Source organism: Pelophylax lessonae, assembly GCF_965119305.1.
Source record: "Pelophylax lessonae genome assembly, chromosome: 7".
In the NCBI taxonomy this organism is placed as follows: domain Eukaryota; kingdom Metazoa; phylum Chordata; class Amphibia; order Anura; family Ranidae; genus Pelophylax; species Pelophylax lessonae.
Genome location: NC_138774.1, coordinates 196949958 through 196967097, shown reverse-complemented (window position 1 = coordinate 196967097; position 17140 = coordinate 196949958). Strand labels below are relative to the sequence as shown.

General features: G+C 44.3%; 1 protein-coding gene across 1 annotated transcript in view; it reads left to right on the top strand.

Moving 5' to 3' along the window:
• Positions 1–17140, top strand: part of LOC309560568 (uncharacterized protein) — a gene marked incomplete at its 3' end in the record, with an annotated part of 405804 nt that overhangs the window by 280489 nt on the left and 108175 nt on the right. Inside the window, exons 11-13 of the mRNA XM_082264193.1 lie at positions 4469–4522; positions 7813–7866; positions 16365–16472. Of these exons, the coding sequence (XP_082120319.1) occupies positions 4469–4522; positions 7813–7866; positions 16365–16472 (216 nt within the window). The remainder of the gene's footprint in view (positions 1–4468; positions 4523–7812; positions 7867–16364; positions 16473–17140) is intronic.

The window sequence follows — 17140 nt, the reverse complement described above, 5'->3', positions numbered from 1 at the left end:
AAGACTGTCTGCTAGCCCCACCCCCCAACCCCCAACCCCCTTTTTAAATAAGGTGGGATACCAGAAGGTGTGTGTATGCTGCTGCTGCAGTGGGAAACACACAGCCTAACTTTGCAGCTCCCCAGTCGGGACAGCAACTTGCGAAGGGGTGATTTTTGCCGCTATCCTCTCGTGACCATGAGGATAGAAAAGCAAGCCCTGTGGCTGTGGTAAAGGCCGAAAACAACAGTCGTGAGTACTTCCCTTATGCCTTGGGAGCTTAGCAGCAGTATCCCTATAGCGGCCAGGTGGTTTCTTGGGATTGTCATAGTACTCCCTCCCTTAATGAGGGTACTACTATCTTTTCCCATAGGCCTTTGAACAAGTAACCCAGAAGCTTCAGCTAGACCAATGTCCACAGCTTCCTTTTAATTCAGGAGATGCTGTGGTTATTGCAACATTAGGGTGCCAGTCTCTCACTATAAACCCTTTTGTACATCAATAAGGGTTAATCTAGTGAAGGGGTGCCGTCTGTTAGACAGAGTCTCTTACAGGCTATTTCTGCCACTGAACAAGTTAGACATTCCTAAAGGGTTAATCGATTGGAATGTAAGGTGGTCTGTAGGAACCTGGAGATCCCATGAGTAATACCACTGATTTTTCCATGGTCTGCAATGCACACCAGATAATCTGAATATATTAGGCCAGCTGCTCTGAAGGTAAGGTGGTCTGCAGGAACCTGGACATTCCATGAGTAATACCACTGATTTTTCCACGGTCTGCAATGCACACCAGATAATCTGAATATATTAGGCCAGCTGCTCTGATTCTGGCACGTATCTCTAAGATGGTTCATTTAGAGTCTTCTTGCTCTTTAAAGCCTGCATCCTAAAATGTCTCCACTTATGGTGGAAAGACACAGTAAGGGGTACCCTTGGGGAACTTTTTCTTATGGAGTTGCTTGCTATGTTTAACATGTTATGTGTAATAACTTAACAAGCTTCAATCTATTGTTTCCTCATTACACTGCTGTTAGATCAGTTGGTGTGTAAGAGTTAATTGGGACCCCTGGTGGTTTGGTCTACTGCCCACCCCTTGATGAACTAGAATCATTGTTTTCTGCAACTCTGATGGTTTTATTGGTGAAGAACCTCTATACAAGAGCTACATATATTAACCTGTGTTTATTGTTTCATTGTTAAGCCCTTTGGGTGTCTCATTGCCTCCAAGCTAAAATTGTGTCCACCTCTTCCTGAGGCTGACTTAATTGATCTCCAGGTCTGTGCTCGTTAAAACCTTAGATGCTGATCATCTTGGATTCCCACCTGTGTGTGGGCTAGCTACACCTACTCATACAATGGTAGGGTAACAGCTACTACTACTGTGGTGTATGCACCCACCTTAGACTTCCCGATCTCTCTGTACCTGTCACAGAGCCATTCCCCCACACAGTGAGCAAGCATATATAGGCACACATTAACCCATTTGATCACCCCCAGCGTTTACCCCTTCCCTGCCAGTGTCATTTTAACACTAACAGTGCATAATATTTGGCACTGATTACTGTATTGATGTCACTGGTCCCCAAAAAGTGTCAAAAATGTCAGGGGCCCGATCTGTCCTCCAAAATGTCGCAGTCCTGCTAAAAAACACTGATCGCCGCCATTACTAATAAAAACAAAAAAAAAAAAAAAATTCCAAAAATCTATCCCGTAGTTTGTAAATGCTATAACTTTTTGCTATCGCTCATTTGCTCCCCCCCCCCCTTCCGGTGCCACATTTGGCTGCTTTCAGGGGGAGGGGGGAATGGGTACCTGTTTTTGACAGGTACCCTTCCCCACTTCTGGGAGAAGGCGCAGCGGCGCTATCCCTCTGAAGTTTTGCCTCCTCCTCCTTCCTCCAAAGCCAACCCGAATGCGCAGCGCCCTTCACACATGTGCAGTAGGGACCCGCCCCTGAAGCCGCAAGGCTTCAATGCCGGGTTCCCTTACCGGCAATGTCAGCAGCAGCACCCGATAGTCGAGGGAAACATCGGCTGCGGTGCCAACGTCGCTGGACTCCAGGACAGGTAAGTGTCCTAATGTTAAAAGTCAGCAGCTACAGTATGTGTAAAAAATGTAGAAGAATCTGCGCTCAGACAGCTAGATCAAGAACAATGAAGTCCAAATAAAGCAATAAGTGTAGGCAGCCAACTAAATAGCAGATTACAGACTAAATAGGCATAAATAAATAAAAGTGTAGTAGCGCCAAAACACTATAAATGTAAAACATCCACATAGAGTACCAAAAGTCCATAAAAAGTGGAGGAGATAGTGTAGACCAGTTCCCAAACTCCAACTGTGCAGAAATAGGAAGCCGACACCCAGACGTGGAAAAACACCAACTGCTTACCAGATAATGTATAATTATGAGCGATGGATAGGACACAAATACGGCATCAATCAAAGGATCCGTCTCGTCGTATGGTCACATCGACTCCGATCAAATAAGCAGCCACAATGTTAAGGTAACGATAAAGGCCTCTGATGATGTCATTGTTTTGACGACACGCATCAGGTGACCCGACTTACGAGCAGCACGCCATCCTACACCGCGGTTTATCTTAATATGCCTTTATTATCCACTTCAATGTGAGTATGTTTTTATCATATGAATGAATAAACTATCCATACGGTCTGCACTATCGTCCTGCCTTCTTTCATTGAGGTAAACCGGAGTTGATGTGACCATATACCCCTCCTGGTGGTTTGACCCTTACCCATATCGTTACCTTAACATTGTGGCTGCTTATTTGATCGGAGCCGATGTGACCATACGACGAGACAGATCCTTTGATTGATGCCGCATTTGTGTCCTATCCATCGCTCATAATTATACATTATCTGGTAAGCAGTTGGTGTTTTTCCACGTCTGGGTGTCGGCTTCCTATTTCTGCACAGTTGGAGTTTGGGAACTGGTCTACACTATCTCCTCCACTTTTTATGGACTTTTGGGACTCTATGTGGATGTTTTACAGCTACAGTATGTGTAGCTGCTGACTTTTAATTTTTGGAGGGGGAGGCTGGAACACCGCTTTAAGTTCTACTCTAGATAGGTCCTGCACCCGAATCAGAGAAGGCAGAGACTTCGGAGGGGCAACCCTGCTGATCAGCCTCTTGGTCCAAGATATCTGCATCACTCCTAATGGAGTGGAGGTAAAACGCGCTACAAGTCTGGCATTTGGCAGGAAGATCTTGCAGGCAGTGGTCCCACCCTAACGTAGGCCTGTGGGTACTTTATTATCCTCTCATGTGTTGCTGTCCTGGAAGGTGAAAGGAGAAAACCATCTGTTAGACTTACCGGTAACGGTGTTTCTACGAACCTTCCAGGACGGCAGGCCTACTTCCCGCCCTGTTAAAAGGGTGAGGAAAGAATGTAAACAATAGGTGGTAAGTACCTAAGTGATTATTCATCCCTTGTGAATCGGTTGGAGAACTACTTTTTTACAAATGAGGGACAAGGGAAAGGGTGGGGCCTTTTAGCAGCTGTGAACTGATTGTGTTTCCTGTAGGGTGGAGCCTCTCATCTCTCATGTGTTGCTGTCATGGAAGGTTCATAGAAACACTGTTACCGTTAAGTCTAACAGACTTTTTTTTTTTTAAGAATAAATCACATCAAACGTTTGCTGTCCTATGTGTGTGAATGTTGATGCATTATGTAAAACTATTAGAATAGTTTTTTACATGTGAGAATGGGGTGCCTCGAGGCTATCCATAATTTTAAAGGGTGCTTTGACTGAAAAAAGGTTGAGGAACATTTTCCTAGGTAATGAACAGGTCTGAGGTCAATTGAGGACACACATTTTAATTTTACAGTGAGGGGAAAAGGTACAATCTTGTCCCTGACATCCTTGGACAGCTCTTTGGTCTTGGCCTTGGCGAAGAGATTGGAATCTGATTGATTGATTGCTTCTGTGGACAGGTGTCTTTTATACAGGTAAAAAGCTGAGATAAGGAGCACTCCCTTTAAGAGAGTAGTCCTAATCTCAGCTCGTTAACCTGTAGAGAAGGCACCTGGGAGCCAGAAACCTTGCTGATTGATAGGGGATCAAATACTTATTTCACTGATTAAATAGCACATCAATTTATAACTTTTTTTTTAAATGCATTTTTTGGGATATTTATGTTGTTATTCTGTCTCTCACTGTTAAAATAAATCTACCATTAAAATTATAGACTGGTCATTTCTTTCTCAGTGGGCAAATGTACAAAATCAGCAGGGGATCAAATACTTTTTTCCCTCACTTTTTTTTTTTGCACAATTTTTCAATTTTTGTAGGATGTCCCCAACATCTGTAGAATATATTTCATACTTCTTTTTCAAATATTGTGTAATTTGTGTCCAGTAACATAGAACTCAGTTGGCTTTGTATGCACAAAGATATATTATTATTGAATGTTACTTATTTTTGATGGGTTTACGTTTAACAGTTGTGTTTATTCTATCTTAGAGAAATCGAGGACCACCAGGTCTCCCTGGCATCCATGGAAGACCTGGAACACCGGTAAGGAAAAGACTGAAATTTACCTCTAAAGAATGAACTCTAGTTTTTGGGTTTTTTTGGGGTTTTTTTTTCTTTAAAGTGTACCTAAACCCAGGATTCTGCATTCACTATATCTGGTCTCCCACAGTACACAGAACATGGAAATGCAATAGTTTTAGTAACAAATACTTTTTGGTTTTGGGGTTATTTTCTAACCTTCTGTCATCATCTAGGTCAGGGGTAGGCAACCTTAAAAAGGTGGAGATCCACCTGAACAACATGGGAGAAGTCAAAGATCACCGGGCACAGTGTTGCCTCCTCACACCTAATTTAAACCTCTAGTTGCCATACTACAGTGTCGCAATCACGTGCATTGCACAGCAATCGCGAGATTAAATCAAGTGGCGAATGCAAATGCACTCGGATTTCTTTTTAAAGAAGCAGCACTGCCTGCTGCACTTGTGAATGAGCCCTTAGTTGCATTTGACGGTGGCATCCCTAGGGCTTATTCACACATAAAGCTTGGGGGGGTACCCTCCATTTGAGTCTCGGTTTGACCATCCTTAATCCTACCTTCTTTAGCTGAAGCAGCAGCTAAAGGCATACAGCAGGAATTAAGCCCCCTGTTGCTTATGGTGGGTGCTACGGCCTGCTAATCGGGACCAATTTAAGTAAATGGGGCAACTCTGCCAGTGTCTTGCAATTGCATGCTTATATGGGATGCAAGAGGTTATAGCAGTGGGTGAGAAAGTAAAACAACGCTGCCTGCTTTAACCAATTATTTCCTGTACTGCACAAAGTTGCAGGGTATTTGCAAAGTGGCCTCATTCACTTGAATGGGTCATGCTTGGCAGGTGCTTCACCCACCAACAATAACAGGGCCTATAACATTTGTACGCCCCTGGCCACTGCAGCTAACATGTTTTAACTTTGGAGTTTTATCACCCCCTGAAATTTAAATGTAAATTAACCTTTACTGTTCTGAGCCCCCTATAAGCTGCTTTCACACTGATGCGGTTTGCTGCGGTCTACCTGCACCGTGAGTGCAGTGCAGTGCATCTGCGACTTTCCTGCAGGTTAGCTGCATTTTGCCATAGACTTCTATTATATCCTGCAGGTGTGGTGCACTTTCTGAAAGTGTACCACACCCGCAGGATATAGTAGAAGTCTATAGCAACAGTGGGTACGGAAAGTATTCAGACCCCCTTAAATTTTTCACTCTTTGTTATATTGCAGCCATTTGCTAAAATCATTTAGGTTCTTTCTTCTTCCTCATGAATGTACACATAGCACCCCATACTGACAGAAAAACACAGAATTGTTGACATTGTTGCAGATTTATTAAAAAAGAAAAACTGAAATATCACATGGTCCTAAGTATTCAGACCCTTTGCTCAGTATTTAGTAGAAGCCCCCTTTTGATCTAATACAGCCAGGAGTCTTTTTGGGAAAGATGCAACAAGTCTTTCACACCTGGATTTGGGGATCCTCTGCTATTCCTCCTTGCAGATCCTCTCCAGTTCTGTCAGGTTGGATGGTAAACGTTGGTGGACAGCCATTTTTAGGTCTCTCCAGAGATGCTCAATTGGGTTTAAGTCAGGGCTCTGGCTGGGCCATTCAAGAACAGTCACGGAGTTGTTGTGAAGCCACTCCTTCTTTATTTTAGCTGTGTGCTTAGGGTCATTGTCTTGTTGGAAGGTAAACCTTCGGCCCAGTCTGAGGTCCAGAGCACTCTGTAGAAGGTTTTTGTCCAGGATATCCCTGTACTTGGCCGCATTCATCTTTCCCTCAATTGCAACCAGTCCTCCTGTCCCTGCAGCTGAAAAACACCCCCACAGCATGATGCTGCCACCACCATGCTTCACTGTTGGGACTGTATTGGACAGGTGATGAGCAGTGCCTGGTTTTCTCCACACATACCGCTTAGAATTAAGGCCAAAAAGTTCTATTTTGGTCTCATCAGACCAGAGAATCTTATTTCTCACCATCTTGGAGTCCTTCAGGTGTTTTTTTAGCAAACTCCATGCGGGCTTATATGTGTCTTACACTGAAGAGAGGCTTCCGTCGGGCCACTCTGCCATAAAGCCCCGACTGGTGGAGGGCTGCAGTGATGGTTGACTTTCTACAACTTTCTCCCATCTCCTGACTGCATCTCTGGAGCTCACCCACAGTGATCTTTGGGTTCTTCTTTACCTCTCTCACCAAGGCTCTTCTCCCCCGATAGCTCAGTTTGGCCGGACGGCCAGCTCTAGGAAGGGTTCTGGTCGTCCCAAACGTCTTCCATTTGAGGATTATGGAGGCCACTGTGCTCTTAGGAACCTTAAGTGCAGCAGAAATCTTTTTGTAACCTTGGCCAGATCTGTGCCTTGCCACAATGCTGTCTCTGAGCTCTTCAGGCAGTTCCTTTGACCTCATGATTCTCATTTGCTCTGACATGCATTGTGATCTGGAAGGTCTTATATAGACAGGTGTGTGGCTTTCCTAATCAAGCCCAATCAGTATAATCAAACACAGCTGGACTCAAATGAAGGTGTAGAACCATCTCAAGGATGATCAGAAGAAATGGAAAGCACCTGAGTTAAATATATGAGTGTCACAGCAAAGGGTCTGAATACTTAGGACCATGTGATATTTCAGTTTTTCTTTTTTAATAAATCTGCAACAATGTCAACAATTCTGTGTTTTTCTGTCAGTATGGGTGCTATGTGTACATTCATGAGGAAGAAGAATGAACTTAAATGATTTTAGCAAATGGCTGCAATATAACAAAGAGTGAAAAATTTAAGGGGGTCTGAATACTTTCCGTACCCACTGTAAGCACAGAAAAGCTGCAGGTACACTGCACTGCACCCGCAGTGTGGGTACACTGCAGCACATCAGTGTGAAAGCAGCCCTATACTATTATGCCCATTGTATTGCTTCACACTGGCTTGAAGATCTCTTCTTTTCTGCTGCTGGCACCACTCTGGAAACCGCTAGCCGGTATAAGAGGTGTGCAGTTGGTATCACTCCACATGGGACAGGAGCCAGCACCACAGAGGAGGTATCTGCTTATGCCACTCTTGCTTCCTACTACAGCTCAAACTTTACAAGTAGTCCCTCTGCATTGCACTCTGTTTGATGCTCTGGGATAGTGGGTCAGCCAGCCCAGACCACAATCTACCAGTCACCTGGCCACAATCTACAAAGTACTGGTAGATCGCAATCTACGGGTGTCTGACAACCAATCTAGTGTCTATTTACAGTATTACTTACTAGCCAGAAAAATAAGTTCACAATTTATCTCACAAGGATATTATTTTCATTTACAGGGAATGACTGGACCTCCAGGGTGGCCTGGTATAAAAGGACAATGCGGCCCCATGGTAAGAATTGTCCTTAATGAGATGGAGTTAATGGTGAAGTAGTAGAAGTTAAAGCAGCACTCCAGCCAAAACCTATTTTTTTTAATCTAGTTTCTGATAGAATGTATATACAGTTGTGCTCATAAGTTTACAGGTTTACATACCCTGGCAGAATTTATGATTTCTTGGCCATTTTTCTGAGAATATTATTGATCACACAAAAACGTTTCTTTCATTCATGGTTAGTGTTTGGCTGAAGCCATTTATTATTAATCAACTGTGTTTACTCTGCATAATGACAACAGAAACTACCCGAATGACCCTGATCAAAAGTTTACATACCCTGGTGATTTTGGCCTAATAACATGCACACAAGTTGACACAAAGGAGTTTGAATGGCTATTAAAGGTAACCATCCTCACCTGTGACCTATTTGCTTGTAATAAGTGTATGTCTATAACAGGTCAATGAGTTTCTGGGCTCCTGACAGACCCTTGCATCTTTCATCCAGTGACGTTTCTGGATTCTGAGTCATGGGGAAAACAAAAGAATTGTCAAAGGATCTGCGGGAAAAGGTAGTTAAACTGTATAAAACAGGAAAGGGATATAAAAATATATCCAAGGAATTGAGAATGCCAATCAGTAGTGTTCAAACACTAATCAAGAAGTTGAAAATAAGGAGTTCTGTTGAAACCAAACCACGGTCAGGTAGACCAACTAAAACTTCTGCCACAAGTGCCAGGAAAATTGTTCAGGATGCAAAGAAAAACCCACAAATAACTTCAGGTGAAATACAGGACACTGAAAACATGTGGTGTGGCTGTTTCAAGATGCATAATAAGGAGGCACTTGAAGGAAGATGGGCTACATGGTCGAGTCGCCAGAAGAAAGCCATTACTATGCAAATGCCACAAAGTGGCTTACAATACGCCAGACAGCACCAAGCCTCAAACCTTCTGGCACAAAGTAATTTGGAGTGATGAGACCAAAACGTAGCTTTTTGGCCACAACCATAAGACCCCATTCACACTGGGGCGACTTGTCAGGTGACCTGGTCGCCTGACAAGTCGCCGTGGGACGCCTGCCATAGAGTAGCACAGGACCCGTTCTAATAGGAGCGACACAAGTCGCTCCGACTTAGAAAAAGGGTCCTGTACTACTTTGGGGCGACCTGGAGCGACCTGCATTGACTTCAATGATATGAAGTCCGTGCATGCCGCTCCGAGGTCACGGTGCGAGCTGTGCACCGCGACTTCACAGGTCGCCCCGGGAAGTCGGATCACCTGTATGTGAACCGGCTCTTAACGTCATGTTTTGGGGATGTGTGAGCTACAAAGGCACAGGAAAATTTGGTCAGAATTGATGGTAAGATTAATGCAGTATATTATCAAAAAATAGTGGAGAAAAATTTGCATTCATCAGCCCGAACGCTGTGCATGGGACGTACTTGGAAATTTCAACATGACAATGATTGAAGTATTTTAACACAATAATCTAAACACAAGGCCAAGTCGACCTGTCATTGGCTACAGCAGAATAAAGTGAAGGTTCTAGAGTGGCCATCTCAGTCTCCTGACCTCAATATCATTGAGCCACTCTGGGGAGATCTCCAACGTGCAGTTCATGCAAGACAGTTCAAGAATTTACAGGAACTGGAGGCTTTTTGCCAGGAAGAATGGGCAGCTTTACCATCTGAGAAGATAAAGAGCCTCATCCACAAATACCACAACAGACTTCAAGCTGTCATTGATGTTAAAGGGGGCAATACACGGTATTAAGAACTGGCGTAAGTAAAATTTTGATCAGGGTCATTTGGGTAGTTTCTGTTGTCATTATGATTTATAAAGAGTAAAAACAGTTGATTGATAATAAATGGCTTCACTAACCATGAGTGAAAGAAAAGTTTTTGTGTTATCATTCATATTCTCTGAAAAATGGCCAAGAAATCATAAATTCTGCCAGGGTATGTAAACTTATGAGCACAACTGTATTTATGACTTCTGTCAAGTTTTTAACCCGCTGAAAAGATTTTCCCTTATTTCATTTCACTGTATCATCAGAACATCAGAACAGCATGTGACACCCACTCTGAAGGGGAATTAAAGTATATGTGAACCCTTATCTTGTAAAAAAAAAAAACAACCCATTCAGTATAAAACAGAAATGCAAGGCAAAACGTGTGTGTGTATACACAATATATATTTATATTAGAGATCGACCGATTATTGGCATAGCCAATATATTGAGGGCCAATATGGACTTTCCCCGATATATCGAAATCGGCTTTTGATTTACCGATATTGCCAATATTTTCGTGACATCATCGCTTATGTTGCGCCTCCACGCACTGGACAGCTCCTAGGCCAACTCCCTCTGCCTCCTACAATGTGTTACCCGCCGCTGCCATACTGGAGTCTGCATGGTCGGTCGGGAGAGTCGAAACAAGAAGAATTCTGCTACATCTAGTGAGTGCAGTGCCAGTGACCAACAGTCTGACACACGTTCTGTATTCTATCCGTTCTGTGATAAATTGTAACAGTGACCAAACACTCTGACACATGTTCTGTATCTCTCTGTTCTGTAACACAGCCGCCCTGGCCGCCCACCACCCACAGCTGCCTGGTGCCAGCCAGCAACCCAGTCCCACACAGTCCAACCAGCCAGCCAGCCACAGGCCCTGCCTGAATCCTCCTCCATCTGACTCCTGACTGTACCAGCTCTCCAGCCACAGGCCCTGGGTCTGTACGCGCCAGGCCAGCCACCACACAGGTTGCCAGCCAGACAGCCACCACAGGGTGCCAGCCAGCCACCCACCACACGGTGCCTACCAGCCGGACAGCCACCCACCACTACAGGGTGCCAGCCACCACAGGGTGCCAGCCACCCACCCACCATGCAGTGCCTACCAGCCGGACAGCCACCCACCACAACAGGGTGCCAGCCACCACAGGCTGCCAGCCAGCCACCCACCCACCACACAGTGCCTGCCAGCCAGACAGCCACCCACCACAACAGGGTGCCAGCCACCACAGGGTGCCAGACAGCCACCCACCCACTACACGGTGCCTGCCAGCCAGACAGCCACCCACCACAACAGGGTGCTAGCCACCACAGGGTGCCAGCCAGCCACCCACCACACAGTGCCTGCCAGATAGCCACCCACCACAACCGGGTGTCATCCACCACAGGGTGCCAGCCAGCCACCCACCCAGCACACGGTGCCTGCCAGCCAGACAGCCACCCACTACAACAGGGTGCCAGCCACCCACCCACCACACGGTGCCTGCCAGCCAGACAGCCACCCACCACAACAGGGTGCCAGCCACCACAGGGTGCCAGCCAGCCACCCACCCACCACACGGTGCCTGCCAGCCAGACAGCCACCCACCACAACAGGGTGCCAGCCACCTCAGGGTGCCAGCCAGCCATTTTGTGTAAGCCAATATTAGTGTCTAACTCTGAATGACTCTTTCTATATTCAATGGAGATGGATGGAGATAGAAAAATTTAAAGTGTGGTCTGAGAGTATTTCTCTTCTCCATCGCCAGGAAAATTAGTAGCACTGTGCAAAACATGCAAAAACAATGTGAGCATGGGATCAATAACTGCAAAAAACAAAAATATGTCTAATCTTTGGGCCCATCTAAGAGTTCATCATCTTGAATTGTATCATGCAGGACAGAAAAAACAAAATGAATCACAAGGTTGAATTATTATTATTATACAGGATTTATATAGCGCTGACAGTTTGCGCAGCACTTTACAATATGAGGGAAGAAAGTAAAGTTACAATACAATTCAATACAGGAGGATTTAGAGGGCCCTGCTGGTTAGAAGTTACAATCTAGAAGGGGGGGGGGGGGGGGTCAAGTGAAACAAAAGGCAATAGCTGTGGGGGATGAGCTGATGGAGAAAATGAAGGTACAGTTGTCAGGTGTGGGTAGGATAGGCTTCTCTGAAGAGGAGGGTTTTCAGAGATCGTCTAAAAGCTAATAGAGTAGGAGATAATCAGACAGATAAGGGTAAGAATCATCCCTATCCCAGGCAACAGTAACAGATATGTTTCAGAAAAAAAACAGGTGGCAAAAATCTGATGGAAGATCACAACTGCTGGAGAGAGTAATCACAGAGATGATGGTCACTGATAACCAGCCATTTACAATAGTGTCTGACTCTGGATTTAAGCGGTTGATGTCCATAGTTGAGCCAAGATACACACTGAAAAATAACAAGTTTTATCGAACTGAAATACTGCAAAAGATTCACCAAAAGGTCGTTGACAAAGTTAAGACTATGCTGAAACCAGAGAATGCTGGCAACTCACTATTATTCACAATGGACTGCTGGTCAGGACAAACAGAATCACTAATGAGTCTTACATGCCACTACATTGACAGTGGATGGACAAGAAGGCATTTGGTGTTGAATACAAAATTGATGCAAGGATCCCACACTGGGAAGTACATTAAAGAAATGTTTCTAGGCATGCTAGAAGAATGGGGAATCAGCAAAGACCGAGTGATGCTTGTGCTGCGAGACAATGGAGCGTACATGGTTAAAGGTATGAGACTTGCTGAAGTGTCAGACCTCAGTTGCATGGCACATACCCTCCAACTGGTGGTAAATGATGGTCTGTCACCCCAGGAAGCTTTGCTGGATATTATTACCATGCTGAAGAAGTGCGCAGGCCATTTCCGCCATTCTGTTCTTGCCAAGCAGCGACTGGGGTGCATTCAGGAAGACCTTGGCCTACCCAAAAACAACCTGATGGCTGTTCCAACACGATGGAACTCAGCGTTACACATGTTACAGAGGATGCTGGAGCAGAAGCGAGCTCTCACTATATATTCTGGTGAATATGGACTTGGAGGACATTCTTGCCCTACTGCAGATCAGTGGGACATAGTAGGCAACATTATAGAGACACTCGTACCCATTGAGGAAGTGACACTGGAGGGGAGTCATTAGGACTCATCTGTTTCCTTTGTGATCCCATGTGTGAGATTACTGCAGATGCTTCTTCAACAGAATGAGTCCACTACTGCAGCACTTTATTATACATAATGCACAATCAGATGATTTGAAATGCTAATGTCCAACTCCTTGCAATTTAGGTTTTTTTATCAGTTTTTATGCAGTTAAGGTGTGAAGAACAAGCACATAATGTTAAAAATGTTAATAAATAAAGATTAACATGTTTGTTAAGAGATTTGTGTCAAAATTTGTGTTTTTTTGGGTAATTTTTACATGTGTGAAAATATCGGACAATATCGGCCGATACCGATATGCGATCGGCAAAATATCGGGAACGGAAAAATGATATTGATCGATCGCTAATTTATATATACAGTATCTCACAAAAGTGAGTACAACCCTCACATTTTTGTAAATATTTTATTATATCTTTTCATGTGACAACACTGAAGAAATTACACTTTGCTATAATGTAAAGTAGTGAGTGTACAGCTTGTATAACAGCGTAAATTTGCCAATTAACCATTTTCCCTCCCCGGTGTCATGTGACTCATTAGTGTTACAAGGTCTCATGTCTGAATGGGGAGCAGGTGTGTTAAATTTGGTGTTATCGCTCTCACTCTCTCATACTGGACACTGGAAGTTCAACATGGCACCTCATGGCAAAGAACTCTCTGAGGATCTGAAAAAAAGAATTGTTGCTCTACATAAAGATGGCCTAGGCTATAAGAAGATTGCCAAGACCCAGAAACTGAGCTGCAGCACGGTGGCCAAGACCATACAGCGGTTTAACAGGACAGTTCCCACTCAGAACAGGCCTCGCCATGGTCGACCAAAGAAGTTGAGTGCACGTGCTCAGCGTCATATCCAGAGGTTGTCTTTGGGAAATGTATGAGTGCTGCCAGCATTGAGGTTGAAGGGGTGGGAGGTCAGCCTGTCAGTGCTCAGACCATACTCCATCCACTGCATCAAATTGGTCTGCATGGCTGTCGTCCCTGGTGGAAGCCTCTTCTAACGATGATGCACAAGCTGATGTACAAACAGTTTGCTGGCAAAAAGCAGATTAAGGACATGGATTACTTTAATCATGTCCCATGGTCTGATGAGATCAAGATAAACTTATTTGGTTTAGATGGTGTCAAGCGTGTGTGGCGGCAACCAGGTGAGGAGTACAAAGACAAGTGTGTCTTGCCTACAGTCTAGCATGGTGCTAGGAGTGTCATGGTCTGGGGCAGTATGAGTGCTGCTGTCACTGGGGAGCTACAGTTCATTGAGGGAACCATGAATTCCAACTGTGACATACTGAAGCAACATGATAACAAACCCAAACACACCTCCAAGACGACCACTGTCTTGCTAAAGAAGCTGAGGATAAAGGTGATGGACTGGCCAAGCATGTCTCCAGACCCAAACCCTATTGAGCATCCTCAAATGGGGAATGGAGGAGTGCAAGGCCTCTAACATCCACCAGCTCCGTGATGTTGTCATGGAGGAGGGGAATAGGACTTCAGTGGTAACCTGTGAAGCTCTGGTGAACTCCATGCCCAAGAGGGTTAAGGCGATGCTGAAAGATAACGGTGGCCACACCACTTTGGGCCCAATTTGGACATTTTCTATTAGGGGGGTACTCACTTTTGTTGCCGGCGGTTTAGAGGTTAATGGCTGTGTGTTGAGTTATTTTAAGGGGACAGCAAATTTACACTGTTATACAAGCTGTACACTCACTACTTTACATTGTATCAAAGTATAATTTCTTCAGTGTTGTCACATGAAAAGGTATAGTAAACTATTTACAAAAATGTGAGGGGTGTACTCACTTTTTTGAGATACTGTGTGTGTATGTGTGTGTGTATATATATATATATAGATATAGATATATATATATATATACGTATATATATATATATATATATATATATATATATATATATAACTTTTTTTTAGAAATGATCACATAATCTCTGTTTCAGCTGTGTGAGGGGCTTTAAGAGGGGGAGAAACAGCAGCACACTGAGCTTTCCAGTGAATGGCTGTGCAAGGGGGTGTGGGGGATGTCAGCCCAAGTCTGACAATTGGAGGACGGGCAGGCTGTGCGCTCAGCACAGCCAGGAAACTGATCACGCTGAGATGGATGTGCTCTCCTGCCTAGTGTGGTCAGTTTGCAATCGGAAAGCAGGGGGACTAGCAGGATCCCCAGGTATTTCACACAAAGGGAGAAATACAAAGAGAAAAGCATGCTTTATAACACAAGTACATGGTACAGCAGACCCATATGTGTAATATGAAATGTTCGGTTAATACATATTCCTTAACCACTTACTGCAAACCGACGTACCTGTACCGGTTTGATGAATTGGTTGTACCGGGGTGTTGCCTGCAGCTAGAGGCATTACCCCGGTACTGTATTTTTAGAGCCGGCGGACGGCTTTCTAATGATAACAACTGATGCGGCTCAGCAGCCACTCAGCCATTATCAGAAGGGGTGGGAGGGGGATGTGGGTCACCTTCGGCCGCCCTGCCTCGGTCTCCTGTCCCATCGGGAGACCTGAGCAACCAGCCGGCACATCCGCCAGCTGGCTGAAGTCCCAAACTAAGCCAGATTCGGCTTTGATCGAGTCTCCGATGTAGTAACCCGGAAGCAATGTCACTTCCAGTTTTTTCGGCTGCCAACGGCACCAATTTGAAAAAAAATAACAGTATTTAAAAACGCAGATTTTGGCGTTTTGAATACTTTTAAGTGCATTACTTTTAAGTGGGAATTTGGGGTCTAGCGCTGTGCTGTCAATCCCCTCTAGCGCTGCACTGTCAGCACTCCAGTTGGTCATGTGCACTTCCATCTTCTTATGGTCTCTTTGGCCGGTAATGGGCTGGGATGTCGTCACTCCTGCACAAGTGAATGAGAGTCACAGTTGCCTCATTTTTCTTTTCATGTTTAAATGAAATTCTGCTTTAATCAGTACAAGCTGAAGTGCTCCAGACTTTCAAGACCCAACAGTCCTAACCAGCTTCAGCAATACCCAGCTGCTGCTCCAGTTCTGATGTGTATAGCCAAATTAAAGAACAGAATATTAGTTTAAAACAACCACCCACTGCTGAAATCAGTAAATACAAATATTTAAGACTTTAAGGTCTTTTTCTTATGAATAGGAGCACTGCAGATATGTAGTTCAGAGCCTGATGCGCTCAAAAATGTTGTGTTCGTTCCTCTACTCCAATGCTTTGTGTTTGCATTGCTCAAAATGTGCAATTATCAGTTAGTGCATGGATTATTTACTGATCTCATTCTTACCAAATGGCAATCACATCATCAAAAAATAATCAAAAAGGCAATCACATGATAAATAATGTAAGGCACATGTGTGGCGATGTCATGTGACACATATGAAAAACCCTAATGAAATAACATGGCTGATATGAAAATGTTTGTCCTGTGGGTGACCAACATTGTGGAGTGTGTTGTTCTTGGTGTATCACTTATCCACTCTGTACACTCCTGTCTCTCAGTGTCACGACCACAATGATTGCTTGTCATCAACTTTTTGCAGGGGCTGCCAGGATTACCAGGAGTTCAAGGGGTAGCTGGCATTCCGGGGAAGGAAGGCACTCCGGGATTAGATGGTAAAGTAGGATCGCCTGGAACACCAGGAGCAAAGGTATGCAAGGAGGGACCAGTGTCCAGTGTTGGGCAGTGACTTGAGAAATAGGGTAATACATTGGCAAAAAAGCAGTGCTGGGAAGTACTAGCTGGGGATTGCTGTTAAAGACAGTAAAGTGAAAAATATATTTCTGTTGGTACTGACCGAAATGGAGGTGTTGTAAAGCTAGGATATATTAGTTTAAGCCCAGTTAGTCACAGAAATGCACACATAGTCCAATTTATTGTACCAAATGCCTCCATTTTTAAAATCTGACTTCCACTTTCATATCATAGCAGTGCAGCAGTGTGTGTTAATATGAGTGTGCTGTCCAACTGTATATGGTCACAAATCATTGGCCTGGTTCAGGTAACCATGTTTCTAGAGGGCTCGCTTAGGCGTGTTCAGAGTAGAATCTGAACACATTTGAGCTCATCACTAATCCCTATAAAAGTCCTTGTCAGATGCGCTCCCTGTCTTCTTCACTCTATATCTTGCTTGTGATGAGGGTGGGGCCAAATCTCATCTATACCAGCATAGATCACTGGAGTGGGAGGGCAGGAAGTGGATTTACACTGAGAGAACAATGCATATTAAAGGCATTTCTAAGTGAAAATAATTCAAAATCATAAAATTTGCAATATAACAGTGAAATGTCAGTTGGGCTTTAAAGAAAAAGATCTGAT